The following is a 27351-nucleotide window of genomic DNA, read 5'->3' as shown; positions in this document are numbered from 1 at the left end:
TGTGATACGGTCTCACGAGTCGTATTTTGTGAGACGAATTTCTTATTTGGGTCATCCATGAACAATATTACTTTTTATGCTAAGAGTATTACTTTTTATTGTGAATATCGATAGGGTTGACCCGTCTCACAGATCAAGATTCGTAAGACCGTGAGACCGTCTAACAAGATATCTCCTCCTATGTATTTCGGTTATATTTTATTGTTAAGAGCACAATAGATCAAATCTTAAATTTATACCTTACTTATTTACAGATTAGTTATACAAAGTATAATGAATTTCAAATGAAACCATTATTAAATGAACTTGAAATATATTATAACTAATATGAAATATTTAAAAAAAACATGAAAGATGTAAATTTGAAGTTTATAGTCTTACTTCTCTAAACAACAAAAATACATTTGAACATTTGAAATCTATCGACCCAAATGTACATAAGTCTATTCGGAAACTTTCAAACATATTCAAATGGTATTCCATTTGTGCTCTAAATTATTCAACATGTACTAAGATATATTACACATGTTTCAATAATTTTTTGTCCAATTTAAGCCAAAACTTAATTAAAATGCTAATGTCATGGCACATATGTTGCGAGCGTATGATATGATATATGACTACTATGTACCGATTATGTATAATACAATTTTTTTCCTTAAATGATTGGTTTAATTATTTAGAAATAAGAGTGTTTAGGTACCTGCTCTAGTTATGTCTTTCTACATCCTAAATAATGGATAGATACAGGCGGATCCAGGAATAAAAGTTGGGGGGGCTTGAAGTCAATATGATAAGTTATATATTATTAAAAAAAAATTACATTATATCGTTCAACGAAATTGTGCCCTACGAGATTTTAAAACATAAAATTCATCAATAATAGAATTTACATCAATATGTTTAGCTAAATCTCGTTCAATATAGAGTGTCAAACAATCGGCAAGAAAGTCATCCTCCATTTTATTGCGAAGTGCCGTCTTCACATGCTTCATTGCTGAAAAAGCCCGCTCAGTAGTGGCAGTAGACACAGGTGATGTCAAAACAAGATGAATCAATCTAGTCAACATAACATAAACACTTGACCGTCCACTCTCGGTCAATTGCTGACACAACTCAACAAGTGTAGAAACCTTTAAATTCTGCATCACATCAAGTTTATAATGTATCAATTCATACTCCAAAGCAACAATTTCTTGATCTGTGAAATCTCCAGGATAAAACTTCTTCGCAAGCTTGCAAATATCATCACTGTTAAATGAGTCAAATGAATTTTTAGGATCCAATGCCGAGATATTAGATGAATTAACATCATTCAGAAAAAGAAAACAATAGAAACAATATGACTTATTTGTTGAAGGCGAATACTCCAACCAATAAAATTTCTGAAACCATTTTTTCTGAAAACGACGATTCTGGCTTCCAAATTTTGTACCTGGATACTCCAACATATCTGGTTGATAAGGCCCCATACTTAGATATGAACGTCTTATATCATCTCGTACATTAACATGATATTCACATATCTGTTTTTTTTTTCCCGAATCTCGTTCAATAAAAGTAGACGAAGACTAATGATCGTCTCTAGGAGAGGAACATGAAGGAATTTGGATATTGGGAAATAGAAGACTTTCACTGGATTGATGTTGCATTATAAGGACCGTAGGAATTAAAGTATCTTCACTAACTTGACGATCTCTCTTCTTAAAGAAAGAGGATATCAATGTTTTTCCTTTCTTTGCAGCAGATTGATATTCCATTTTGAAATAGTTCAATTTATAATCCTAAACAAGAATAAAATAATTATTAAACAAATAAACAAGTAATAGTCAATCAACAACTCAACAACAAACAATCAAGAAACCACAAATCACACACAGAGAAGCTATAAAAAACAAAATAAAAAATGTATAGCCGATTCTTACCTGGATTGTTGCCTTGCCGATGAGCAATTCGATTTCTTCGGGAGTCCGAAATTCTATTCTGTCGCTAAAGGGCTTGGGACTTGGGAGAGAAATTTTGTAGAATTGAGGTGGGGCGGATCAGAGGATATGGGATGAATTTGGTCTCATCCTTGTAAATGGACGGGACTTGATTGGACCAAGACATTGAATAGCGACGGTTTTTGAAACAACCGTCGCTATTAGCAACGGTTTTTCAAAAAACAGTCGCTAATAGCGACTGTTATTAGCGACTGTTTGAATAAACCGTCACTAGTAGCGACGGTGTAATTAAAACCGTCGCCGATCCACATCGGCAGCGGTTTTACTAAAACCGTCGCAAATATTAGCGACGGTTTTTGAAAAATCGTCGCTAAATTATTAAAAAAGTGGATTGGCTACAGCCCAGTACAGCCCTAGGATACATCGTCTTTGGATAGATAAATTTAAAAGTAACTTATGTGTGGGAGTTAGACGAGGAAAAAAAAAAGAAAAAGATATTACCGAGAGATGTTGAAATTACTAATAAATCCATAATGAAATCTGCATTTGAAAAAAATTGATACTTTAAGCTTAATAATGATAATAACTAATATCCGGAGAACGCATTATGTGCTCAATCACGATTTTGTTTTTGTTTTTATTTAATCAAGTTTGTAATTATAATATAGAATAAAGAAAATTTGGTATTTAAATTAAAAATAGAGACAATATGGCAATTATAAAAATTGATAAGAGCACCATGAGGTTTTACCGTAGATCAATAGATGTCTCAAATTTAATATAATAATTGCTATGTGTAATAGTTGTCTATCTTAGGTAGAACAATCGAAAGTGGTGTTTGAACTCTTATACAATTTAAAATATTTGAATTGTACTTTTATCACCACATATATCTTTTAGTAAAGCTGGTGTGTGTTCGATCCCATATTAATTGGTATCTGACTCAAGTGTACTGGTTCGATGGATTGATTAAAAAAATACAATTATTGAAAAATTGATTGTTGGACGTAACAATTGTTTCAGCAATGCAATAAGAAGACACAATGAAAAAATAATTATTTCAAAAAAAAATTAATGAAAAGAGGAAGCCATGGTTCAATGTGAATGTGATGAGAATTCAATCGATTAATCATGTGCAGCTGGCGCACGTGGGAGCAGTAAGGCTGCCATGTTGACGAATCACGAATCACACTTTAATTTCCCACGTATCATGTCAAGATAGCAGAGAGACCAATATCATGGGATTGGGAACTGGGATTCAAATTTAATGTTATATATATATATATATATATATATATATATTATATATATATAGAACTGCTCGTATATGTCAAGATTCTGGTGATGTAAAATATGTCGAGTGTGTTTTTTTCCATCTGTGATTAGCATATTACACTGAGGCATGCCGTATCTCGCAAAAGCCATGCGTGCATAAATTGAGAAGAAGATAAATTATAAGTTTACGATGTAAAAAAAATCCCATGTAAATAATTCAGGGAAATTACAACTAACAACATGAATTACTGTTTCTTATTTCTAAATTCTTGATTCTATATATCAATCGCGCCAGCAAAGAAGCATCACTGCACATCTTCTTATGATGTAGAGCCTTACTCTTTGTTCCTTCAAAAATCTCCCCAGTTTTTTCGTGGATAACTTTTTCTTCGACCTTCCAAATCCGACGACGATGATGACGAATTTGTCATTTTCATTTGTTTCAAACGAAGGACTGTTTGGTGAAAAAGAAAATTTGATTGTATAGTGATCGAAGATGGTAAAACTTAAAATTCGGGTTTTATTTCGATGCTAAATCTTCTTTTCCTCTTCTTCCTTTTCTAAGTGTAAAGGGTGAGTTTGAGATGAAGAGCAAAAGGGGTCTTATATAATGCATGGTCGAAAGACTTGTGCCCCATCGTTCTTCTATATAATTAATACACAAGAATCAAGATGAAATATATTTTATTTAGAATAAATGGTATATTGTTATATATAATTTATAATGATGATCAGTTAATTAAATGTGCTTCATATATCTTGTATATATATGCTCTCATTTTTCTGTGTGACACGTCACTAGCATAATCTACATTAAATTAAAATCGATGCAAGCAATTTTCGTAGTACTTCTAGAGATCTGAGTCGGCTGAAAGCGTGAGTTTTCCAAGAAAGAATTTGATTTCTTGCTTCAAGTCTTTATACCGCAAGCTTTTTCTTTTATGCATGGAGAATGAAAAATATACCCTTCTTCCACCATTTCGTAATTTCATGACATTAGAATTTATGTTGTTTTTTTAAAATTTGATTTCGCATATTTTTTATGCTTCTTATTCGCCATCAGAATTTTAAATAAAGGCAATCGTTTTCAGCACCAAAAAGAAAATTGATATTCAGACAAAATATTATTACAAAACTATTTTTCCTATTTGTGCTTTGTCGTATTATCACGTGGAAGTCATTATTAATTTTACGATTAAAATGGACACGAAGTTGGAATTTTCTTGGAAATGTGAGGTTAGGTAATATATAACTAAATTAAATCCCCCGTACTGCAAGTGCAAGTAACATTAATCAATCCACTTTTGAGAAAAGACTAGGTGAATGTGAGATTAGGAGGGAGACAGCCTTGAAACATTTGATGGAAAGGGAATAAATTAAGGTTAAATAAGGCTGTTTTAAATGGCATGGCTGCACAGTAAAGGGGGAACATACATTTTATGGCGTGAGACATCGTCATACATGGTCCTCGCTCATCGGCACCCAGAAATCACCGGGTTCTTTCTTTCTGTTTCTTCGTATCTCCATTCAAATGGGACTGAGTCGGGATTCGATCGTTTTCTAGTAATGTAAGTTTGCACACTGTAATAAGATCTTATTTGAAAATTATACATACATCAGCATTGGGTTATATATCAGAGCAAAGATGAGGATTTCGACTTTCTTGCCAGATAAGTGCTAGAAAACATAAACAAAGAAGTCCTGGTAAAATTCATCAGCATAAGTTACGAAGTCTAAAATAGGAAGAAGAAAATATATCATAATGTTTGTTTTGATTCTCTAAAGATTTTGATTCCAGACAGGACCTGGATTTAACGTTGAATTAAAATTTGAATTTGGAATGGACAGTATTTGCTGGTAAAGTAAACATTACGAATTAACCAAGTTCAATTGATCAGAATATCGAATAAATCTTTTTTGGATTTTGGTGTGGAGAGAATCACAAATCCTGATTTTATTCAATATTTTATGTCCGTCATCCTTTTGGTATTAGTTATGACTAGTCGGATTAATGGGGAAGCCAAAATATCTTTTTAAATTTATTATTATGTAACTTTGATTAAGAGCAGGTATCCTGTGAGACGGTCTCACGCATCTTTATCTGTGAGACGGGTCAACCCTATCGATATTCACAATAAAAGTTAAAAATCTTAGCATAAAAAGTAATATTTTTTTCATGGATGACCCAAATAAGATATTCGTCTCACAAAATACAACGTGTGAGACCGTCTCACACAAGTTTTTGTATTTAGTTAAAAATAAATAAATTAAATTGAAAATTCTTAATAAAGAAAACATAAACTTAATAATAAAAAAAATAAAAACTCATGTGAGGCGATCTTACGTGTTAATTTTGCGAAACGGATATTCTATTTGGGTCATACATGAAAAAATATAATTTTTTATGTGAAAGTACTGTTTTTTTTAAATCATAAATATGAGTAATGTTGACATGTTTCACAAATAAATATATGTGTAATCAGGTCATAAAAAAACAAAACTATGTTTTGCCTAAAACTAGAATTCACTTCACCAACCAACATTTTTACAACTATTATCGGACACATTTCTCACACATCGATGGGGATGCCCCTTTCTCTATTTATTTGACGAGTGAAGTAACATGCCATAATTTTTTTCTAAATAGAAAATAATAATAAATACATAAATTAAATCATCACCCCACCTATTTATGGTCTCTCTATGTTTTTCACAAAATCTTAAAACTACTCCTCACAGCAGTTAAACTTGTGTTTAAGTTGATGGATTTGATTTAGAAAAAAAGATTTGAATGACAATCATATTAGATGTATTTTAAAATTTTCACAATTAATATTAAAATTGCTTATTTAATGTAGAATGAATTTGAAATTTATTTGAAACTAACTAGGTAAAAAAAAAATATCCTTTTAGATTTTATTAATAAATATTACAATTATTTATTTATTAGAGGGGAAAGTGGGAAAATTTTGATTATCAAACCCCTGACCCAGGCCGAATTGAGCGAGCGAGACCTGCATTGGCCCATGATTTATTTAACGTAGGCCCATACTGGGCTTGGACCTTTCCAGAGGTGGGTCTCCATTGTTGAGGCAACTAATTTGAGAAGCAATTCATCATCACGTATGTATCAACCTAACTATCTCTCAGGAAACCTGTATAATCTCGTGGAATTGTTATTCATTTTTTCTGAAAAAAATTGGATAAATAATTCATTGTTCATCAATGGCGTTCAGCAGAAAATTAGTTCGAAGTAGTCTGTTAAACGTATCAAGAATCAGCAGCCGTGCTTTAACAAGCTGCCGTGTTTTTATCAAATATATTAACTTAGCTAGATGACAGTTAACTAATAGTTAGCATATCAGATTGATACCCTATGGATGGCCTAGCCCAAATGGAAGACAAATCCATCAAAAATCCATGTATCAGGTTCGAGTGTTCAGTTAATTTATTCACTATATTATTTTTCAGCGGCACCTCTAGCTGCTCTTCATTCATATCCTCAGTCTCTGACTTGAGCGTCGGAGGGGTTACGTCAGGACGCCCTCCTGGCCCCCTTCTAACGGTTTTATTCGTGATTTCAAGCTCAGGATAATTCCAAAACCTGCGTCTGAACCAGTGACACTTGCTGGAATCGGGCCCTAAATTTCTCGTGAGTATCACATGTAAACAAGGATTCTTGTAAACAGTAGGGCTTTCTGGCCTCAACTTCTCACTTACAATCAATGAGAATGAATTCATATTATGCGCTTCACAACTTTTACGTAGTTGGCAGCTATGCGTTCTTCCTCAGAACGTCCAAAGAGCCGTCCTTCAAAGGGTTTTTCCAGAGCCTGTTTAGGAAGAAACAGAAAAGGTTGACGCAGGTTCAGAATTTCGATGTGGAGAGGTACAATGAGTTGAAGAAAGAGTTAAACTCATTGGCACGTACAGCCCCAAGTGATCATTTTATGGGTTACTTGTAGAGATGTTTGGTGTCCTCGGTGCACATAAAACTTGAATAGATTTTATCAATGTTTTTATATATATTTTAAACTATACATAGAATAGTATAGTTATTAGTGGATCAAACTAAATATGATTGGCACTGATTCGTGGATAACAAGATAAATTCAAGATAGTTCAGATAGCCAAAATATGGCCTTTTCCTTATCTTCATTATTAGTATAAAAATAACAAGCTTAAAAAAAGTTACTAATCAACATATCAATAGAAATGGGCTTTATTTATTAATATAATGATATTGGGTTGGGCCTTAGTAGGAGTATCCAAGTTCATACCCTATGGGACCCGTATTGCAATAGGTTGTGTGTGGCTGTGGCGAATTCTTTCAATTTTTTATGCCAAGAGATGACCACCAAGTTTTAAAACGTCATCATAATGATTTTAACTGATTTAAATCTGCAGACAACTAACCGCGTGTGCCCGCGTACACACACACATACACACACAACATCATGCATAAAAAAAAAACGCACAAAAGGAAGAGGAATTGCTGCCTTTATTGAGGCTCAGCTCCATAATCTGTGATTGATTACTACACTTCCGTGTTCTGCACATGTTCTTCGTCTCTAATTCCCACGCACGACACCAATCAAATTCACATGCAGTCTACAATATTTACTTCAATTCTCGAATTTTTTTTAAGATTATTAATACCAAAATATGAACTAGGACTTCTTTTTACTTAATTCACAAGAGATTATACACATCTTCAAACTTTAAATAAAACAACATAAGTTAATTCTTCATAATATTTTTGTGATTTCGAAAATTCCAATCAATCAAGTCGCAATTTGCAAATCACCAATTAATTTATAGTTATTGTTTTTCAATCCGTACGCAACCCTTTATTTAAAATGAGAGGCCCGCAATGATGGTATGTGGCAATTTTGCTTTGGCTGTTAGTTATATTCATGTGTGAGCCAAGGATCAAATGCACGGGAAAATGTATATATATATATATATATAAATGAGCAATTTACTGATGCATTAATTTCGAGACCAATGTAGAACATATTTTTTCCACATATATTAGCGGATTTCAATGAAAAATTTATCATTTATTTGGAGACGTTAATTAAATTGTAAGATAAAAATATCAATAAAGAAACTGGGATTTGATTATATATATATGAAAATTACACAGCAGTTGAGTAGGTGATGGGGCATTAAATGTTACGGAATATAAGGAAATGCATTTATGTTGCTCGATCCAAAGAATATAAATAAATACATGTGGTTGGGCTATGCTTCCAAGTAATTTACATTTTTGTTCTCCGAGATATAGAAATTACGATACAAAATTGACATTTAAGTTAATATTGAAGAATGAAAAATCATACTTCGCATAGTGTTGGTCATTTTATAAGTCAATTTGGGCTTTTAGTACACTAACTTGTATTTTTTTTAAGTTCAAACTTTTTTTTGTTGGAATTCTAGCTGTTGGAACATTTCACGTTCTCAATCTTGATTTTGATGTTAACAAAACTTGTTTAATTTTTTCTAATGAGTTTATCTAAGTTCGCAGAAACTGAACTGAAGCAATCGAAACAAAAACTGAAAGTGCCAACTGATTGATCGAACTGAACCAGTACAACTGAAGTATCAAGAGCAGTTCAACTGATTGTCTAGTTGATAGGTGGTTCAGCAGAAGACATTCAGAAGCCCGGCCAGCTGATGAAGTGTTCAACTGATGAAGAGCTCAACTAACCAGTTCAACTGAATCAGTTCAGCTGACGAGTCAACTAATTTCATATCACCATTTCAAAACCAGTTCAACTGACCAGTTCAGAACATCAGTTAGGAGCGAACCAGTTTGCAGATACGACAAACTTAATCCAGCTGTGCACAAAGGTACAAAAGCTGTTGTACGATCAATGTACAATAAGAGACGTTGCAGCAGCGCTTACAGCCAAATGTCCCAAATACCTATTTGGGGGAACAAATTCAAACTGCAACGGATTCATTCACTGAGTCTCACTGTACGTTCAGCCAAACGCCTATAAATAGAAGCCCAATCTCAGTGAAGACGATGATGAGAGTTGACAAGTGTGTGAAGATCAAAAGATGAAGGGCACACATAATGCTTATCAGCTTTGAAGAAGCAATCAGCCAAGAGGGAACACTTCAACGTGTTATCAGCTTAGTTTTAGAAGCATATTTACCTCAGTGTGTGAGAACACTATAAAGTAGTTTTAAGAGATCAGTTCACACACACACACACCACTCAAATTACGTCTTGCACACCGACGTAAAACATGTGTATATAATCTTTGACACATAGACGTTAAACTATTGTTGGCTGAAAGGTGTTACCTTCAGTCTACACTAGAAGTTCAGTTAGGTAGTGAGTAAGTCCTAAGCTGGGAGGGCTATTACACTTGTTGTAATTAATCAAAGTCTTCTAGTGGATTCTACCTGAGGCGGTAGAAAGGGTGACGTAGGAGTAGTTGAAGTCTCCGAACATCCATAAACATATATTGTGTATATAATTGTTTAGCTACTGTTTTCAAACTGATTTGATCAGTTAGAACATCCATCAGTTCAGTTTTCACCATAACTGAACTGATTTATGTCACAATTGATTCTATCTATTTTCAGTTATTCAGTTACACACGTGTGCGGTTCCAAATAAGTATTTTACAAGGTTCTAAAAATCGCGAAGCTTCCCGAAACGCGGATGTCGAGCTGCAAGCTTTTCAAACTTAAGCGAGATTAGCACAAACTTAAGCGTAAATTTTTTTTATTTTTAGTGTAATTGTAATTATCTCAAACTAATAAATAGATAAAATAATACATAAATATGATAAATTTAAGCATGATGTATTAATTCTCAAATTTATAAAAACATAAAAATCACAAAATTACAATCTTTATTTGTTTTTACAATTAGACCACATTAAAAAATGATAAATATTTGTCAAATTATTATCAGACATGTTTAATCATAATTAAAATTAAAAAATAAACATCTAAATTATAAACCTAAATTATTATTTTAAAATAAAAAACATATCTTCAAAATAAAAAAATTTAAAAATAAATAGATACGATTAAATGTGCTTAAACACATTTAATTAAATATTTTAATTACGTTTAATTCGGTTAAACTCGCTTTTTCCTCTTTTCTCCGAAGCGGTGCGTTTTGTCGAGCTTCAAGATTAAGCGGGCTTTTTAGAACACTGATATTTTCAGGTCATCGGCTAGGGTTCAGGAAAAAGAGAGATTGAGGTAAAAATAAAAAATAAAAAATTGTGAGTTAGTGACTACAAATCGACTCATAAGATGACTGAAATTGAAAATGTGGAAATTCCAAAACCGAAATGGTAATAATTTTCACCGTGAAAGGAGGAGGAAATATGATCCAATTTATTCATAAATAACAAAGTGAAAATATGGGTCCTACCCGCAATTACTGCCTCCTCGAATCATTATTAGTGATGAAAGTGAAGCTAATTAATGGCTCCAAGAAAACTGTGGCAACACACGACAATGTATATTTCACGTCAGTTGCCTAACGATATGATCCATCTCTACATGAAAATACTGAAATCTCATTTTGAGTTTTATTTATTATTTACTTTTATATCGAACAAATACAGTCGAACAAGGCAGTTTGATGTGTATTTTCATCGTTAATTTAAAGTGACGATTTCAACATTATTAAAGAAATTGAGAAAAAATTTCCCCAATACAATAAACTAGCATTTAGTATGTTACATAAATAAAGTTGAAATATTCTATGTCGAATTCATAATGACACTATTGTCACGCAATAATATCCGGATTGCTTATATGTTTGGATCAGTTTAATATTAATACGTAGATCCACATTTTCAAACCCGACCTCTTGGAATTTTGTGGTTTTTATTTGAAACTAATTAAATTTAATTTTTTTTAATATAAAAAACACTTGTACTAACTTGGTAGCTGCAAGAATTGCCGATTTATATGAGAATTTGCCATTTGTGCAGGAGCCGAAACTATGCTTCTGAGTTCAAAAATCTTGATTTTTATCACAATTTCCATTGGAGCAACAAATGCTAAAAACCTCCATTTTAGAGAAGCCCCCAAGTTTTACAACCCACCCCACTGCTATTCCGTCACTCTCCCGATGGCCGCCGGAAATACCCTCAGTCTTTGTTTCAACACTACAGCTATACATGTAGCAATGACCCTTGATTCAGTTTATCTCCGGGGCTCGATGGCTGCGATTTTATCCGTCCTCCAGCACTCCTCCTGCCCGGAAAACGTAGTCTTCCACTTCATCGCCGCCTCCTCCACCAACGTATCCGACCTCCGCAGCAAAATCACAAGCTCATTCCCTTATCTAGTGTTCAAGATTTACCCTTTCGACGACTCCACCGCTGCTGGATTAATCTCAAACGCCATCCGTGAAGCCCTCGACTGCCCGCTCAACTACGCCCGCAACTACCTTGCAAATCTCCTCCCCACATGCGTGCAGAAGATAGTGTACCTCGACTCCGACGTCGTACTGGTCGACGACATAGGGAAACTCGCCGCCACCCCGCTAACCAATGATGCAGTCTTGGCGGCGCCGGAATACTGCAACGCCAACTTCACCTCCTACTTCACACCGACATTCTGGTCGAACCCTTCGCTTTCCTTGACTTTTGCCAACAGAAAACCCTGTTACTTCAACACGGGTGTCATGGTTATCGATCTTGAAAGATGGCGAGCTGGAGATTACACAACGAAGATTGTGGAGTGGATGGAGCTGCAGAAGAGGATAAGGATCTACGAGCTTGGTTCTTTACCGCCGTTTTTGCTGGTTTTTGCCGGGAATATAGCCCCGGTGGATCATCGATGGAATCAACATGGGCTCGGAGGAGATAACTTCTTGGGGCTTTGCCGGGATCTGCATCCTGGTCCGGTGAGCTTATTGCATTGGAGTGGAAAGGGGAAACCGTGGGCAAGACTCGACGCTGGCCGGCCTTGCCCCCTGGATGCGTTGTGGGCACCTTATGATTTGTTACGATCGCCATGTTTTCTTGAATCTTGAGGTATCATTTAATTTATGGCTTCCATTATAAATTCTCTGGCATTAACTGATCAGTCCTATATACTTCAGTAGTTCTGAAACAGGCATGCCAATGAGTTCAGTTTATTAGCTATTAATTACATTTTTTTTTTCATTAGTATTAATTGATGAATTACTTTTCAGGGTTTTTGCCGATGAGCCTCCAAAATACACATACAAATCGATAGCATAAGAGAGACAAGTGATCGAAGTTTGAGATCCTACTCAATTGTGCATGTACGTAAAATTATATATGTAAATAATATATATGCTCCCAGCTCTATAGATCATAAATAAACCAAACATATCGAAGGTGTAAGAATTAATTTACAGCTGTATTCGAAGTAGAAACGTTGTTGATTCGAGAATATATTTTTATATACGTAAATGTCAAGTTTAATTCCTCGTGCATGAGTGTGTAGCATGTATGGCTAAAGTTAGAGCTCTGATCATGTTTCACTGTAAGAACCAAGAAATCCTATTTCAGTATGTTACGAAAAAGAAACATAAATTGATGAACACGAGTAAAGTAAGATAATATTAGTCAACAGAGAAAAGATTTGTCGGTAAAATCAATCAAAGATAGTTTGTTTCAATTTCTGATATTTTAAAATCCAAGAGACAAGCTAGTCTTTTGTGGTCAACAAATAACGACCTTACAAGAGAAAACAAGGGAATATCATCAATAAATAATAAATAAATGGTAAAAATTTATGAATAAAGCTGATTAAGTTATAGCTTTTCAATCGTAGAAAGAAAGGGAAGACTGAAGAGTGTCGGTAAGCAGAAAGAAGCACGTGGATGGGTTAGGCCGAATGAAAATCAAATGGAGTTGACGTGTATTACGTCACTAATTTGATTGCCTTTTCTTTTACTAATTAATTTATTTAATTATAACATCCAATTGACGTCTAACGAGCTAGCTAGTTTTAAATGTTGGAGACATTCGTTTCCGTACTAAATAAACAATTTTGATATTTAATTTATTAATTAGTAAAAGATATAATACCAGCATGAAAAATATATAAATTTCTTCTTCTTTTTTTCCCTGACAGTAGGCAACGCATGCATCAATTTTCATTTTCTACGGCCATCAAGTATTTTTGGCGGAAGTCGTAAACTTGGAATACAAAATTGAGGTCGTCAAAACTAATCTCATGGAACAAAGATCCTCCAGCATTCACCTTCTTTTCGCCTTTTTAAAGGATTTCCCCTTACTCCGACCCAAATATTTGTTCATATCTTCTTCACCGTCATCTTCATCGCCCTTTCGCTTCTTCTTGCCCCCACTTTCTTTAATTTTCTGTAGAATGAAAACCAGACGAAGAAACCGTATATACTCTTATATCAGTTTCTGAGGAACTCACCAAAAACATTAAATAACATGATTAGTAAGACGTTTCAAATATCAATCAATAATGTACCATTTGGGATATTCTTTTGGCCTCTGTGACACGTTCCAACAGCAATAAAACCTCATCTTCTTGGGCGGAGTACTGAGGTAGCTTTTTACCTGAAGAGAAATAAATGTTAGCACATAATTATTTTCTTCAGTTTCGAACATGACTTCTTACCGATGAGCTTCTCTATCTGCAAGTACCACTCCAACTCGTACTGGTTCACAATTGCTATGGCAACCCCAGAGCGCCCAGCCCGAGCGGTTCTTCCCACACGATGTATATAATCCTACCGGTATTTCATGAAACAATTGAGTACTAAGAGCTATTAGAAACAAGAAACAAAAACACTCTAGGCACTAGGCAAGCCAATATCTCGGCAAAGTTGAAAAGAAATAATAGAATTAGTTAACCAGTAAACAACAAGGGTTCAAAAAGTGAGAAGCTGGCAAGGAAAAAAACCATGAAGGGGATTCTAAAGTGAAAACGAACTACATTATTAAAGTGTTCCATATCAAATGCACTACTAAAAAATAGCATCTGTCGCAATAACTGAGTTCTGAAAGCCTCAATTTTCATGGCAAGAATGAAGAAAAACTTAATGAAATTGTAGGACCATTAGCATCAAAGATGCAAGGAATATTTGCTCCTTACTGCTCATCATATGCGCATTAGAAATTAGTTTTTCTTCTCTCTGTGATTCATACAACACAATCCTTCTCCAGTTAATATTTTTTCATATTTAAATATCCATATATGAGCGCGTGCACAGATAGGAGGAAAACTTCATTGAGATTGATGACCTGAAATTCAAAACGGATTTTCAAAGTAGGAATGGGAAGAAAGGATTAGGTAACAATACTCAGTTGAAGGATATATGCGTCCAAACTCTGGGTAGGAATTTGGAATAAATAATTGTATAACATCAAAAATGTTTTCACCTTTGAGTTTGTGGGAATGTCATAATTGATAACCATATCAACTGATGGAATATCAAGTCCTCTACTGGCAACATCGGTGCAGATAAGAATATTACATTCTCCGGCTTTGAATTGGTTTAAAGCTCCAAGCCTTTTTGTCTGACGAAAAACAAATCATATGGAGAAAATTAAATTCATGGACCACTATAATTGGAAGGTAAAATTATACAAGACAGACATGAGACGTGTTTCGACACAGAATATATAGCAGTACCTGGCTCATATGACCATTGATAGGAATGGCTCTGAAGCCAAGGTTCCGAAGAATATATGCCAAAAGAGTGGTTGCATCACATGTTCGGGTGAAAACCATAGATGTGCTTCCTGACATCTCAGTCAGAATATATACAAGATAACAATCCTGGGGAAAAGCCAAAAAATGGAAGGTAAAAAGAAGAAAGATGCATGACGGAAAAAAATTCTCAGCGAAGTTTGCATCGTTTTCCCTCTTCACAGATTATAATATCATTAGCAACTTCATTTTTTCCTTTTAGCACCGGGGAGTGAAAAGGACACCCATAGGAACTACTTAAACCGTACCTTTTCCATCCTAATCACAATCTGAATTATTTACCTAGACTGCCATCACCAAAGCTCCAAGAGCCAGGTTTCATAGATTATAATATCATTAGCAACTCCATTTTTTCCTTTTAGCACCGGGAAGTGAAAAGGACACCCGTAGGAACTACTTAAACCATTCCTTTTCCATCCTAAACACAATCTGATTTATCTATCTAGACTGCCATCACCATAGCTCCAAGAGCCAGGTTTACATTGCCAAAATCAAATACAAATCCATCGTTTGCTTACTATGATGCAAAGAACATTAAGCTACTCAATGTATGTACAGACTACAAACCTTGTACTTTGCAGGAACAAAACAATATTGTTGCTTCAGCGTATCGACAGTGGAATATTTTGATGCGACTTCGATCTGGAATGGAAATTAGAAAGTAAGAGAAGTTGACAAATACAAATATTAAAATGAAACAAACACAGCTAGCATTGAACTACCTTGACAGGATTTTTGAGACAAGCCCTCTGCAGCTTTTTTACCTGTTATGTTGACAACAGAACTAGTTACATAATTCAATCAGATTTCCTCAACATCAATAATCCTTGATAATGTCCTCCCAAAATATAGATGAGTGATGCCATTTACTTGACAAATACTACAGCTGCATGCCATATTATTTAGCACACAAGTTTCAAGTACAATTGGTATTGGAAACCAATCTTGACAGTGGTGCACGAGTGAACCTAAGGGTGATGCTGTTATTTTCTTATTAGAAACAATTAACATCGAAGATCGTTTAAATTGAGATATAAAAAAAAATAAGCTGACTATAATCTGCTGCGTGATTGCAAAAGCCAGAAAAGCAAGATAAAAAGCTAATTTGATAAAAAAAACACCGACTTCAAAATAATCTTAGCATCAGTGTTTGAGCGCAAATATATACAGCACATAAAAGATATTGCATGCTGATGCTACGAAATATTACAACTGAAATTATGTAACCCACCCCAACATATTTCCGCTTTTCTTTTCTTCAAATAAACAAGAATTTAAATAATCAGTGGAAGGGAGATTCTGTTGAAACAGTAATAATTGTAAAAGATAATTGAAATGAGCAATACTGTAACTGCATCCAAAGAACTGAAGCTAGTAGCAGTAAATGGTAATATCATTTGAAAAGGACTAAAAAACTTTGATTTTTAAACATTTAAAATAAAAACTTCTTCTTTGCTTACCTTTTTAGTCATGGTTGCAGAAAATAAAAATGTTATTCTCTCACGAGGAATAACGTTCAAGATCTCGTCAAGGGATTTCTCAAAATCTTCATTTAGCAATCTATCAGCCTCATCTAGTACCTGCGAAAACACCAGGATTCAAGCTAAGTCACCAAGTTTTACGTGTAATTAATGATACAACAAGCTCCAACTTCATCACATGATTCACATCATTTCTCTTATATTTTATAACAAAACGAATTTGGTGCTAAGCATGCCAAAGATAAAATAACAGCATTCGGATTTCGATTAATTGCCTTTCGAACTCTCTCTTCAAGGATCTTGGCAGCATCAGAGTTAGAAAGAGGAAGATCGAATGTTCTGGTTTGCACATAATTAGAGTCTAATCTGACTATTTTTACGGTCTCTCTATCCGGACTTGCAAATGCACATTTTCGCACATAGTAACTAAAGATAATGACACAAACATGCATTAATTGAAAACCATAATGCTCCAACTCAGTAAAATAAAATTCTTACCAAGTACTTCAATGTACGTAAAGAGAAACCTTTCGTGTTCGAAAGATGATCAACTAACCGCCCAGGTGTCGCCACCTACAACATAAGCAATGGAAAAAATGACCATTTTAAGATAACACATAATGATTGTGGCAAGGAAAGAAATAAATTCTTCATAAAAGATAAAAAAAGAGAGATGTGTTTCTGGAAGAATATGAACATGAAAACTTCAATGAAACACGCAGAAACTTCAAGGAAACATGCAGGCAAAATGGAAGGGAACTAAAAGTCATTCTGTACTAAGATAAACATTTTGCTGGGTTGATATTCGAAGCCATCCTATATCACATTTCATCTTAAAAAGTGGCCATCGCTGGAGCTTATGAAGACAGCACTTTCAACTACTGAAAGGGTTCAAGATACTCCAAGAGGCCAGAGCTTCACACCAATATAATTTAATTTATTTAGTTTAGGTTAAACACAAGCGGGTGGAGCGATAAAGGAACATACCCTTCTTCGCTATATAGGGAGTACGTGGAATTTGGAAACAGGTGATAAACCTAACTACAGAGTAATGAGAAAATCAGGATCAAATCCCAATTTTTTCATTAAAAAAGAGTGATTCTTTTATTTAACCTCAAAGTTCATCCACAATAACCAATCAATAAACCTACTTCGTAACCTCCTGTAGCTGAACACCACAATGCATATAAGAGAAAATCAAACATGATTAGTTAACAGTGTCACAAAAAACAAAAAATCACCACAATATGCGGCCGCTTTCCAAGGGCAATGCTCTGCTGCACTAGATCAATCCCTCCTACAAGCTGCAAAAATTTCCAGAAATCAAATCAATAAAAACCAAGATGTCCAAAAGCAAATATTTCAAAAAAAGTAATAAAAAAAAGTTCCTTTTCTTATATACGTGTTTACCACTGCACACTTAACACCAAAACCCGACCCCAAAGCCTCGAACTGCTCAGAAATTTGAATGGCAAGTTCACGTGTGGGCGAGAGGACACAAGCAAAGAAGGCCTGAGGATTTTCAAGAAGCGACTGCAGAATCGGAATAGCAAAGGCTCCTGTTTTTCCCGACCCAGTTTGAGCAAGCCCAATTATATCCTTCCCTTCTAGAGAAAATGGTATAGCCTCTATCTGAATTTTGGTCGGATTTTTCCAACCAAGATTATCACACGCCTCGACCAATTGCTCGTTCACCCCCAAATCTTTGAATGACTTCTCTTCTCGCACTTCCTCCATTGCAAGTAAGATTTTGCTGTTGGCGTGAGGGGAGGGAAGAATTATAAGCCTCGCGCAAATGGGAATGCTAATCGATGAACTTTCAAAGAGGCGACAGTGCTTCGAACGAACACCGCAGCTCTTCTCCTGAGAGGTGGCGCGCCAACAGGATGTAAAATTAGGGTGACATTTCAAAGAGGGAGATCAATTAAAACTTTTGATAAATAATACTAAAACTAGAATTACATTATATTTTAAAATTTTATATAAAGGCTAGGGGATGAAAATAATAGGATTGAGCTGGACCGGCTGAATATTTTATATAATTTTTTTATTATATATAAAAATATTATATACAAATTAATATTTAAATACATATAATTATCATCAATATTCAATATGTTATATATAATTTTTTTTATATAAAATAAAAACAACTCAATAAATCAACTCTCTAACCATAATCATCATGCATGACTCTGTATATAATAAAAACAGAATAAAAATCATCTAAATAGAAAAAAGTAAATAATTGATTTTGTCAGTCAAAACAAATACAAATTATAACTAAATACTAACACATGCGCGTAATAATTATGATCGAACCGAGTAAAATTCAGATATTGGATTAAATTCTTGCTTCAATTCCCATAATTTTATCCCAATTTGAAGATTGTATTGAGGTTAGTGATTGAAAGGCACGCATCTACACCCAGAGGCGGAGGCACATACGTATGTACCCGGGTTGGTCCAATTTTTTTTTAAAAAATTTATATGTAAATTTTGTATAATTTTGGAATAATATACACCACCTGAAAACTATTCACAGAAGACAATCATATTTTACAAAATTATGTGTACTATACAGATCGATGATTTTCTAGACTGAAGATAACTATTTGAAAATTTTCACATCCATCGTGTTTTTCTGTCCCTGCAGAAATTATACGAACAAGGGGCGAGAAATTTTTGGATCCATAACACAGGTCCCCTAGCTTGCCTGCCTCAAAATATTGCAAAATCTGGTGCTGATACATCTAGGCTGGATGAGTTCTGGTGTGTCAGCTCTCACAACCAAGCTTCCAGACTTCTCAACCTGCAACTTCATGCTCTATGTATAAAGTTGCAATCCCAATATCCCGATTCAAATGTCACATCACACATGTCGACATTTTCACAATCAAGTCCAATCTTATAGTAAACTATTCCCGTTATGGTTAGCATTCACATATAATATCCCTATTGTGAAAAAAACATTTATGAAGAAAATTCCATTGCATATCAACTCACAGGCTTTGAGCAGCCATTAATGGCATGCTGTGGATATGGAGGTCCTCCATTGAATTATGACAGTTGACATCTCCTGTGGTCAAACTAAACTCTTGAATGGAAGGAAGTTCGGTAACAGCCAAAGGTTGCAGCGACAGTACAGAATATGTGAACTGAGATGGTATTCATTACACTGAGGCTGCAAATCAGTATGTGGTGTCGCAGATTCTGACAGGAAAATACTCGGATCCTTCATTTGCTGATAAGATGCCTTTACTTCTAAAGCTAAAATTTTAAAGACTGGTCATTATTTTATACTTATCATATTTGTTCATACATTCAGTGTATAATATAATGTTCAGTTATTGGATTTAATTTAAGAACTGGTCTTACTTTGTGGTACTACAAATTTATCATCTAATTAAGGCTTGCTGATGATTTTTTGATCTTTAGAAAATTTATAATGAACAGGGATCGGTACCGGCATATTATCAACAACCAACGCTTAAATGTGATAACACAAAGAAGAATGAGGAAGCTGGAAACAGAAGTTTACAGCATAAAATTTTTGTTCATGGGGTTTGGTTTGGTTCGGTGCTACGGATCAACGAAACTACTTAAGTTTGTAACAGTAGACATACATTGAAAAGAGCACACATTGCAATCTCTGGCATCTGGAAAGGCCATCAACCGAAGCAACTGACTTCGGCGCCACCATATAATGCTTCGTTCTACTTGTCCTCTACAACTAGGACTGCAAATTTTTTACCAGAATTGGCATCAGAAAATGCCACATTTTTTAAGAATGAACAGGTTCTGTCAAACATTTGGAGCCAATTCTTGAATAGAAAAGAGAATAAACATTCACTCAGGCATTTTCAAACTACGGAGAGTACAAAGAAATGGATGAAGCCTTGGATACATGATGAGAAAATAGAAAAAATAAAAGTTAGGAAAAAATACGATTTAGATTGAAAATGAAGAATACATAATAGCTGGAAGATTCGGGTTTCTCTGGGATCAAGATTAGAACAACCAACCACCTGGATAAAACAGTTGACTAGTAACAAAACACAACTATGCCTTTGTTGTCGCCTTTCTCAACAATCGGATACCAGTGTACTCAAATACACCAGCTTTTGATCTCTTTAGCAAAAGAACATGAAAAAAGTCAGAATAAGTGATCTTCCCCACCTCAATAGCGCACACAAAAAAAATGCATTATTTGCATCATGAATGGACTCCATTTTTGTTCCTTTCCATAGTCACTCCAACTAACAATTCTTTGCTCCTAATTTCACAGTTTCCCTCAACCAAAGCCAACGAATTATTCTTTCCATTATTTTAAAATCAGGGTGGAGTAACTAAATCCAGTTCATTCCCCAGGGAGTAACCCGTGTAGCTTTTCACATGAGAAATGGAAACCATCCCTCGTATGAAAGAAGTTATTTTTATCACTAGATATTTAAAACAATAGATTTGGCCCTCAAAACATCAAATTCTGAAGCCAATGCGAGTCAGGTAAGACAAGGCAATTAAAGTTGAGGGCTAAGGAAATGAAGATTGCTGCTAATCACTGGTGCACACTGGGACATAAAACGAACTTGTGTGCTTGTTAAAAGATTGTTAATCGATTGCTAATTCTTTTTATTGAGCGAGCAGCATAAGGGCTTGAGCACAGAAGTTAATTTTGGTTGGTTCGAGGGAAAAAGAGGAGTCTTGAAAGGAGGGCAGAAGGAATGATCAGAGAGAGTGGTTTCCATGGGAGATTATCAGAATTGGGTTGTTGAAAAGTCCATTCAAGTCTGCTTTTTCAGTATGTCCGAATCTCTGTGTTCGATTTCTGGGTGTCACGTGTTTAGTTCTCATATATTCTATTGGGTTTGGATTCTTGGCTGTATTTTAGAGGCGGACAATTTTGGCCAGGCGATCTTTGGAGTTTACTGGCTTTTCTTGTTCTTGAATATGTTGGAATTGCTCGAGAACCCCCAATTTCTTGAATTTCGCGTCTGTGTATAGGAAAAATTACTCTCCTGAACTACAAACTGAATAACAGACCCACCACAAATCAAGTGGAAACTGGTCTCTGCCACTGATGGAAGAGATGTAAGAGCTGAGATCAAAGAACTCAAGAAAGTTGTATCGTAGTGAAGCATCCTCTTGGCTATATTGTTGATATCAAACTGAAGTTGCCTGAGGCTAGTTGAACAGTGGGATGCTTTGTGAAAGAATCAGCAAATAGTTTAGCCGTGGCTGACGTGGTTTCAACTCTGATGAAAGTGCGTAAGATGTCGAAAATTCTGAATCATTTTCCATTCGTTTGGACGTGCATATGGCACGACGCGCGTAACATAGTTACACCATTTGTCATCAATTCTCTGCAATAGAACATAATGCTTCCTGTACAATGAAACTTGCAAATATAATATCATGCCATTCTCAGCGGAAATTTTAAAAATGAAATAAATGATAAATAACATGAAAAACAAGCATATGTTTTATTCATCATAAACAATTTTTTTGTCAGATCATAAACAATTTTTTATGTGTACCTATCAACTTGTGTTTTGAAACAACGTGTGAGGCTCACAGTCAACATTACACTGCATTGGCGCAACTTATTTTTATCATTTACTCATTAGTCACATCTTTCTTCACTTTCTTGAATTTTACTGTTATGATCCTATGAAGCTAATACTAAAATCCCAGAACACTAACATGGAAAACTTCCTGTGAGCCTAATATGATCGAGAGTCCTCTTTAGATCAAACTCGAGCACGGACTTGTTGCCTTGCCTGAAACCATCTCCATATGCAGCTGAAGTGTCTGATTCAATCTGGTGCTTAAAAAATTCACCAAGTTTTTTCTCAAATTGGGATCGTTTGCCCTTCTTTGTAGAGCTAGATGATGACGAGGGCGACGAGGAAGAGGAGGAAGCACCAGACGAAGATGAAGTGGAAGCCATGTCACTACCAGAACCAGCAACAATTTCTGAATCCAACCACATATGGGCCAGCACTTGGCAAATACCTTCTTCCACATCTGGGCTTAGATTTGGGTAACCTAAACGGAAAATTAGTTCATATTTTAAATTTGACCAGGTGAATCAAAATGAATTGCCAGAGACGTGGTGGAATCAAGAAGAAAACAAATCACCTTTAAGTCGCAGCCATGCGTGCATCATCTCATGGGCAAGAATTGATCCGGTCAACAATCTGGATTAACAGAATCTTATAAATGTTCCATTAATTCAAACCACCGAGAATAGGTATGTGGAACCTAAGGAGACATATCTTACCGAGGAAGACCATATAGGATGAGAATCGCTGTCACTTCACAGCGACGAACGAGCCTATAAGGTTCGGTGAACATGTCTATTATTCGATGGCCACCAATTCTCGGTCGCCTCAAAATCTGAAATCATAGTAAACTATCATCATAAATTTAATCTCACTAATCAGTCATACTTAGGAAGAATGATTTTCAAAGATGTTCATACTGTGCTAATGGTTTGTTCTTCCGACAAGCAAAGACCTCTTGTCTCAGGCATGTGATGATTACCCTGGCCGCACAATAAATTTTAAAAAACTCAGCAAATCTTCGTAAGAAGTGTTAAACTTCATCAATTCTTCAGTATCCATTAAGCAAAAAACCTACATTTTTCTCTCCTTCCATGGCTTCATTTAGTGCCTGTCTCTCAACCAAGAGTAAAGGAATTTGCTGCTCCACCTTCATATTTAAACCTTCGTAAAATTCTTGTATTTCAAGATAAAGTGGTTGACACTCATGTGTATCCATTATCGAAGAGTCCAAACACTCCAGACAGAGCTTCCTTCCATCATCAAGAATCAAATATCTGGCATCTACCGGCTGCATAGAGAGAGTTTTGCATTGATCGAGTGTATTAAGAATGAGCATGATCGTAGCGTGTATTATGTCAAATTCACAAAGATGAAAGATCATAGCCCATATTATGTTGAGTTTATGGAGATTGCTTCCCATTGAACTTTCGTCTTCTTTCGTGTTTTCACGAGTAATGTGTTACCCCTTACCTACATTTTTTTTTTGAGATGTAAATACAATTTTATAGACACCTTACCTCCATTCTTTCACAGCTACAACAGCGAAGCGTTCCATCATTCTCATGTGAAGGGCAATACTTCTGATGCCAGAAAGGATGTGCTCTATACTCAATAAGGCCAGCCACATTTGTTGGGATCTGAATCAGAAATGAAAGAATTTATGAGATACACGAAGGGATTCATAATGATCTTAGCGGCTTGGAAAATTGTTAATATGTACATTGAACACTTACAAAATAAAGGTTAAGACACTTACAAATTTTTTACAAACATCGCACTTGGGGTGATGCAGGTCCTTGTAGCAGGATTTATGGTAAGGGCGATTGCTAAACATTGAAAACTGAAACAGAATTTACTTCAGAGTTCAAAGATATAAAAGCAACATCAAAAGGAACATCTAGTTATGATCTCAAAACCAAAATCAGAAGACTTGATTAAGAATTAGTTCAACACCTCATAATCGGATATTGGCTGATTACAAGCATTGCAACAAAAACAATCAGGATGCCAAACAGCCCCCATGCAACTCAAATATCTTCCATGGCCAATTTCACTGTTACAACCAGCACAGATTCTACCAATACAAACTGTCAGTTCCAGATGAAATAGGAAGCAACTATTTCACGGAGGAAATTGTAGCATGGAAATGCAATTTTCTTGCACTGGTTTAGTTACTTGCATTTCAATTCCCTCACTTAGTCGATCTACATAGAATTTGACTTGGGGAACCAATAGAAGGCCGAAAATAATTTTTTCCACAACTTTTATGTACTGTTTCTAAGCTGCAGGTTTCACTCCCTTCCGCACAAAAACAAATCCCGTTCAATCACCCTACTTCACCCCATCCAGTCCCACACCCTCTACAGGATTTCTGGATTTACCCTTGGTTACACTAATGGACATATAATCAATCACATCGTGTAAACACAAACCTATAGAGAGGCCTAAAAAATGCCCACGAGGAGAGTGCTTACCTGTATCCTGGAAGATAGAGGAATGGATTAGGCGGAAAGAAACTTCCATCATTATATCGAGGTGATCGAGGTGGAAGTAACCGAGGAGGTGATCGAGGAGGAAGTAGCCGAGGAGGTGATCGAGGTGGAGGTGCTCGTGGAGGTGATGCAAGTGGAGGAGATTGAGGAGGCGATTCTGCATTCAAACTCTCTTGAAGAGCCCTAGCAAACTGTTCATCTTCTTCCAAGTGAGACTCGCTATCTATTAACCAGAACATTAAAAAATAGCAAGTCACTATAATTGCAAGCATCAATAACCTTCCAGAGCCTGGGCAACATTTCTCCGTGCCAAAAAACATTAGACTTTTATACATCCTAGAGCTAATAAAGAAGGTTGGAATATCATGTTGAGACACCACCAAACAAAAGATGGTGATCACAACATACTAAAGAACTTCTCGAACGGGTGTTAAATTCACAATTACACTTTAGTAGCTTCTTGGCTTACCTATTACTTTTTTCCCCTTTTCATCTTCAGCAATGGAAAAGGCAATTGCTCGATCAATGTCTTCCTTTTCGAAATCTGACCAAGCTTCCTATAGATAATAAGATTAAAAATGACACTTGACATCATCAGATACTGAAAATATCTCACACAAATGCAGAAGAAAACAAAACAGTAAAGCTCATAAACTAGCAGAAAAACAATAACCGTTGAAGTAGGAGGTCCTTCCCAAATTGTATCATCTTCATATTTCCCATGATATTGCCCTTTCGATACGTTGTGGCTCGAGCCTCTGAAAATCTTGGTTAGCCACCCCATAATGCAATTTCCTAACAAACTCTGGGATGGCACTTATATCCACCAGACTGAGAATGGCGAAAATAAAGAAAAAAGAGCCCAAATTTAATTTTGATATTTTCAAAATAACGGAAATTAATATGAAGTTTTTCAGTCAATATCTCAAAATCCAAGGTTCAAATTCAAAGATGTTAGAGAGCAAAAAGTAATCTTAATGAACAATGATTCTGCAACAGGAATCCCAGTTCAAATAAAAATATCAATCTTAATCTCATCCATCAAGAAAGTAACTCATCCACCAAATTTCATGGCTGTTAAATGATACAGAAACACTAGACTGTAAGTTGATGTATTTGATCATCCAATTGTGAAGATTTGTTCTTCGAGACTGAAGGTTCTTTCAGATATTTGGGTAAAGGGAAATTTCTTGTCCACAACACCAAGAACCAAAATAGGGCAAACAACAGAATGAAGTAAATGAAACTAAATTGTGTCAGAAGATTTTACCTCAAATAGTTGAAGAATCTGCAAATTTTCAAGGAATCTGATAAACCCCAGATCAGATAAAGAATCCAATTCACCGATTGAAACCATAGTCACCACTGACAACTAGAGTGATGACACCAAAGAAATTCCATCCCCCACATCTCTCTACACACCTAACAAATCAACCCACATGAGAACAATAAAGGAAAACAGAAACAGATCCAATCAGTCTATGCTCATTGCTCAGTTGACTAAAACGAGGGGAAAATGTTTTTCGTGGTTTAAAAGAAAAAACAAAAGTGGAAAAGTCCTACTTATATTCCAAGCAAACACAAGCCAAAAGATGCATACTTTATTTCCGACCACTGTTCAAGAGGAATGTGATGAAAGGATTACAAATACCTGCTGATGAAAATTTTAAGATAATCCAAATGGGGTTTCAGTTTCACAATTTTGTGCATTTTTCTGACGTGGGGTCATCTGCTTGTAGACCCTTTTCTTCCACCATTAGCACGCTAAATGCCAAGACCCATGACTATTAACCTTTTCGTTTGATCTTGCCCACACGTTCACATCTCCTTTTTTTTCTTGAATGAAAGAGTGGGTGAAACGAAATCAAATCAAGTAATTGGTTCTTTAAAGCAAAGATTGAAGGTTCGGAATTTTAATTTAATTATTTGATATCAATGATTCTCACTCGATTTTTCTTCCTCCATCGAATTTTGGTTTGAAAATAATAATAGAAATATATTTATAGAAAAAGTTTTTGGAAATGAAGCAATAATGTTTGATTTTATTTTGGATGTAAAAGATAATACATTCCACATAAGATTAAGAGATCCAATGAAATTTATACTAATTTATTGTTTGATTGAGATTCAAGAAATCAAACTCTAAAATATGACGATGATATAAAAAAAACGATGTGCTAAACAAATAATATCCCAAAAACGAATCTTGATAATCAATTAATAATATTTTCACTGTTCCACACTCCTAAAAAAAAAGCTTTATGAGTAGCCATCCGCGTCAAAAAAATAAAAAAATAAAATAAGCACAGGAATATCCAACGAAAGTTAACAATCACATTAATTAAAATCATATTTGTCATCAATAACTTGAACCATTTTCAATATGTAAGCCACTGAAATGCAGAAACAAAATTATTCATGTCTCCCTGCCCTTTTCTGAGTCAAGGCAATGTGCTGTGAACCAACCAACCAAATATATATTATATATAGCATAAATTTATATATCTTCTTGTGCATTAGGAGTACGGTTAAATAAAATACAGAACAATTTCCCAAGAGGTAACACTTTTTAAATAGAGTAGGTCTCTTGTAAGACGAATCACGGGTCAATTTTACCGATATTCACAATAAAAAGTAATATTCTTAGCATAAAAAATAATGTTTTTTCATGAATGATCCAAATAAGAGATCCATCTCACAAAATACTACCCGTAAGACCGTCTTACATAAATTTTTTGCCTTTTAACTAATAAGTGAAGCTAAAGATTATACAGTTTAATTTAATAAAACAAGTCGGCAAGAGATGAGTGATGAGCCCACAAATTAAATTTCTATAAACTATAATGCATGAATGAGGACAATTATGTTTCATCAATCTATT

General features: G+C 35.0%; 4 protein-coding genes and 1 pseudogene across 6 annotated transcripts; 2 read left to right on the top strand and 3 right to left on the bottom strand.

The window, feature by feature from the left end:
• Positions 1–833: 833 nt before the first annotated feature.
• On the bottom strand, positions 834–1472 carry LOC142537880 (uncharacterized). The gene is made up of 2 exons (XM_075643360.1): positions 1393–1472; positions 834–1251 (listed from the first exon to the last, which is right to left on the bottom strand). Exons 1-2 carry the CDS (start codon positions 1470–1472, stop codon positions 834–836), a joined length of 498 nt encoding a protein of 165 aa, XP_075499475.1.
• Positions 1473–11084: 9612 nt separating this feature from the next.
• Positions 11085–12631, top strand: LOC142537031 (putative galacturonosyltransferase-like 1). Its single transcript, XM_075642556.1, has 2 exons — positions 11085–12244; positions 12406–12631. The coding sequence occupies exon 1, from the start codon at positions 11206–11208 to the stop codon at positions 12241–12243; it is 1038 nt and encodes a 345-aa protein (XP_075498671.1). The 5' UTR covers positions 11085–11205; the 3' UTR covers position 12244; positions 12406–12631.
• Positions 12632–13282: 651 nt separating this feature from the next.
• LOC142537030 (DEAD-box ATP-dependent RNA helicase 10) lies at positions 13283–18343 on the bottom strand. Its single transcript, XM_075642555.1, has 11 exons — positions 17822–18343; positions 17653–17715; positions 16910–16984; positions 16391–16510; positions 15653–15694; positions 15498–15572; positions 14853–14999; positions 14600–14737; positions 13836–13947; positions 13686–13774; positions 13283–13564 (listed from the first exon to the last, which is right to left on the bottom strand). Exons 1-11 carry the CDS (start codon positions 18146–18148, stop codon positions 13442–13444), a joined length of 1311 nt encoding a protein of 436 aa, XP_075498670.1. The 5' UTR covers positions 18149–18343; the 3' UTR covers positions 13283–13441.
• Positions 18344–18723: 380 nt separating this feature from the next.
• On the top strand, positions 18724–22099 carry LOC142537879 (GDSL esterase/lipase At1g54790-like; annotated as a pseudogene).
• On the bottom strand, positions 21876–26355 carry LOC142537029 (protein DA1-related 1-like). Of its 3 annotated transcripts, none has more exons than XM_075642553.1 (13): positions 26122–26355; positions 25741–25892; positions 25144–25301; positions 24940–25027; positions 24453–24693; positions 23932–24052; positions 23735–23818; positions 23496–23615; positions 23054–23266; positions 22896–22958; positions 22695–22810; positions 22553–22611; positions 21876–22459 (listed from the first exon to the last, which is right to left on the bottom strand). In XM_075642553.1, exons 3-13 carry the CDS (start codon positions 25252–25254, stop codon positions 22110–22112), a joined length of 1566 nt encoding a protein of 521 aa, XP_075498668.1. In that variant the 5' UTR covers positions 25255–25301; positions 25741–25892; positions 26122–26355; the 3' UTR covers positions 21876–22109. The 3 variants fall into 3 exon arrangements, with proteins under 3 accessions (XP_075498668.1, XP_075498669.1, XP_075498667.1); XM_075642554.1 differs by lacking the exon at positions 26122–26355 and adding an exon at positions 26071–26088; XM_075642552.1 differs by lacking the exon at positions 26122–26355 and having other exon boundaries at positions 25741–26115.
• Positions 26356–27351: the final 996 nt, after the last annotated feature.

This window comes from Primulina tabacum, chromosome 2 (assembly GCF_025594145.1).
Source record: "Primulina tabacum isolate GXHZ01 chromosome 2, ASM2559414v2, whole genome shotgun sequence".
Taxonomy (NCBI): domain Eukaryota; kingdom Viridiplantae; phylum Streptophyta; class Magnoliopsida; order Lamiales; family Gesneriaceae; genus Primulina; species Primulina tabacum.
The sequence above is the reverse complement of the archived record's forward strand: the minus strand, read 5'-3'. Positions and strand labels throughout refer to the sequence as shown.

Excerpts from the sequence above, each read along its gene's own strand:
- LOC142537880 (XM_075643360.1), bottom strand. The coding sequence starts at position 1,472 with ATGGGGCCTTATCAACCAGATATGTTGGAGTATCCAGGTACAAAATTT. Across the intron at positions 1,252-1,392 it reads CGTCGTTTTCAGAAAAAATG|TGATGATATTTGCAAGCTTG; the intron begins GTTTCAGAAATT and ends CTCATTTAACAG.
- LOC142537031 (XM_075642556.1), top strand. The coding sequence starts at position 11,206 with ATGCTTCTGAGTTCAAAAATCTTGATTTTTATCACAATTTCCATTGGA.
- LOC142537030 (XM_075642555.1), bottom strand. The coding sequence starts at position 18,148 with ATGGAGGAAGTGCGAGAAGAGAAGTCATTCAAAGATTTGGGGGTGAAC. Across the intron at positions 16,511-16,909 it reads TACGTACATTGAAGTACTTG|GTACTAGATGAGGCTGATAG; the intron begins GTAAGAATTTTA and ends GTGTTTTCGCAG. Across the intron at positions 13,948-14,599 it reads ACATTCCCACAAACTCAAAG|GATTATATACATCGTGTGGG; the intron begins GTGAAAACATTT and ends AAATACCGGTAG.
- LOC142537029 (XM_075642553.1), bottom strand. The coding sequence starts at position 25,254 with ATGGGGTGGCTAACCAAGATTTTCAGAGGCTCGAGCCACAACGTATCG. Across the intron at positions 24,694-24,939 it reads AAAGGGGAAAAAAGTAATAG|ATAGCGAGTCTCACTTGGAA; the intron begins GTAAGCCAAGAA and ends TCTGGTTAATAG. Across the intron at positions 23,267-23,495 it reads GTAGCTGTGAAAGAATGGAG|CCGGTAGATGCCAGATATTT; the intron begins GTAAGGTGTCTA and ends CTCTCTATGCAG.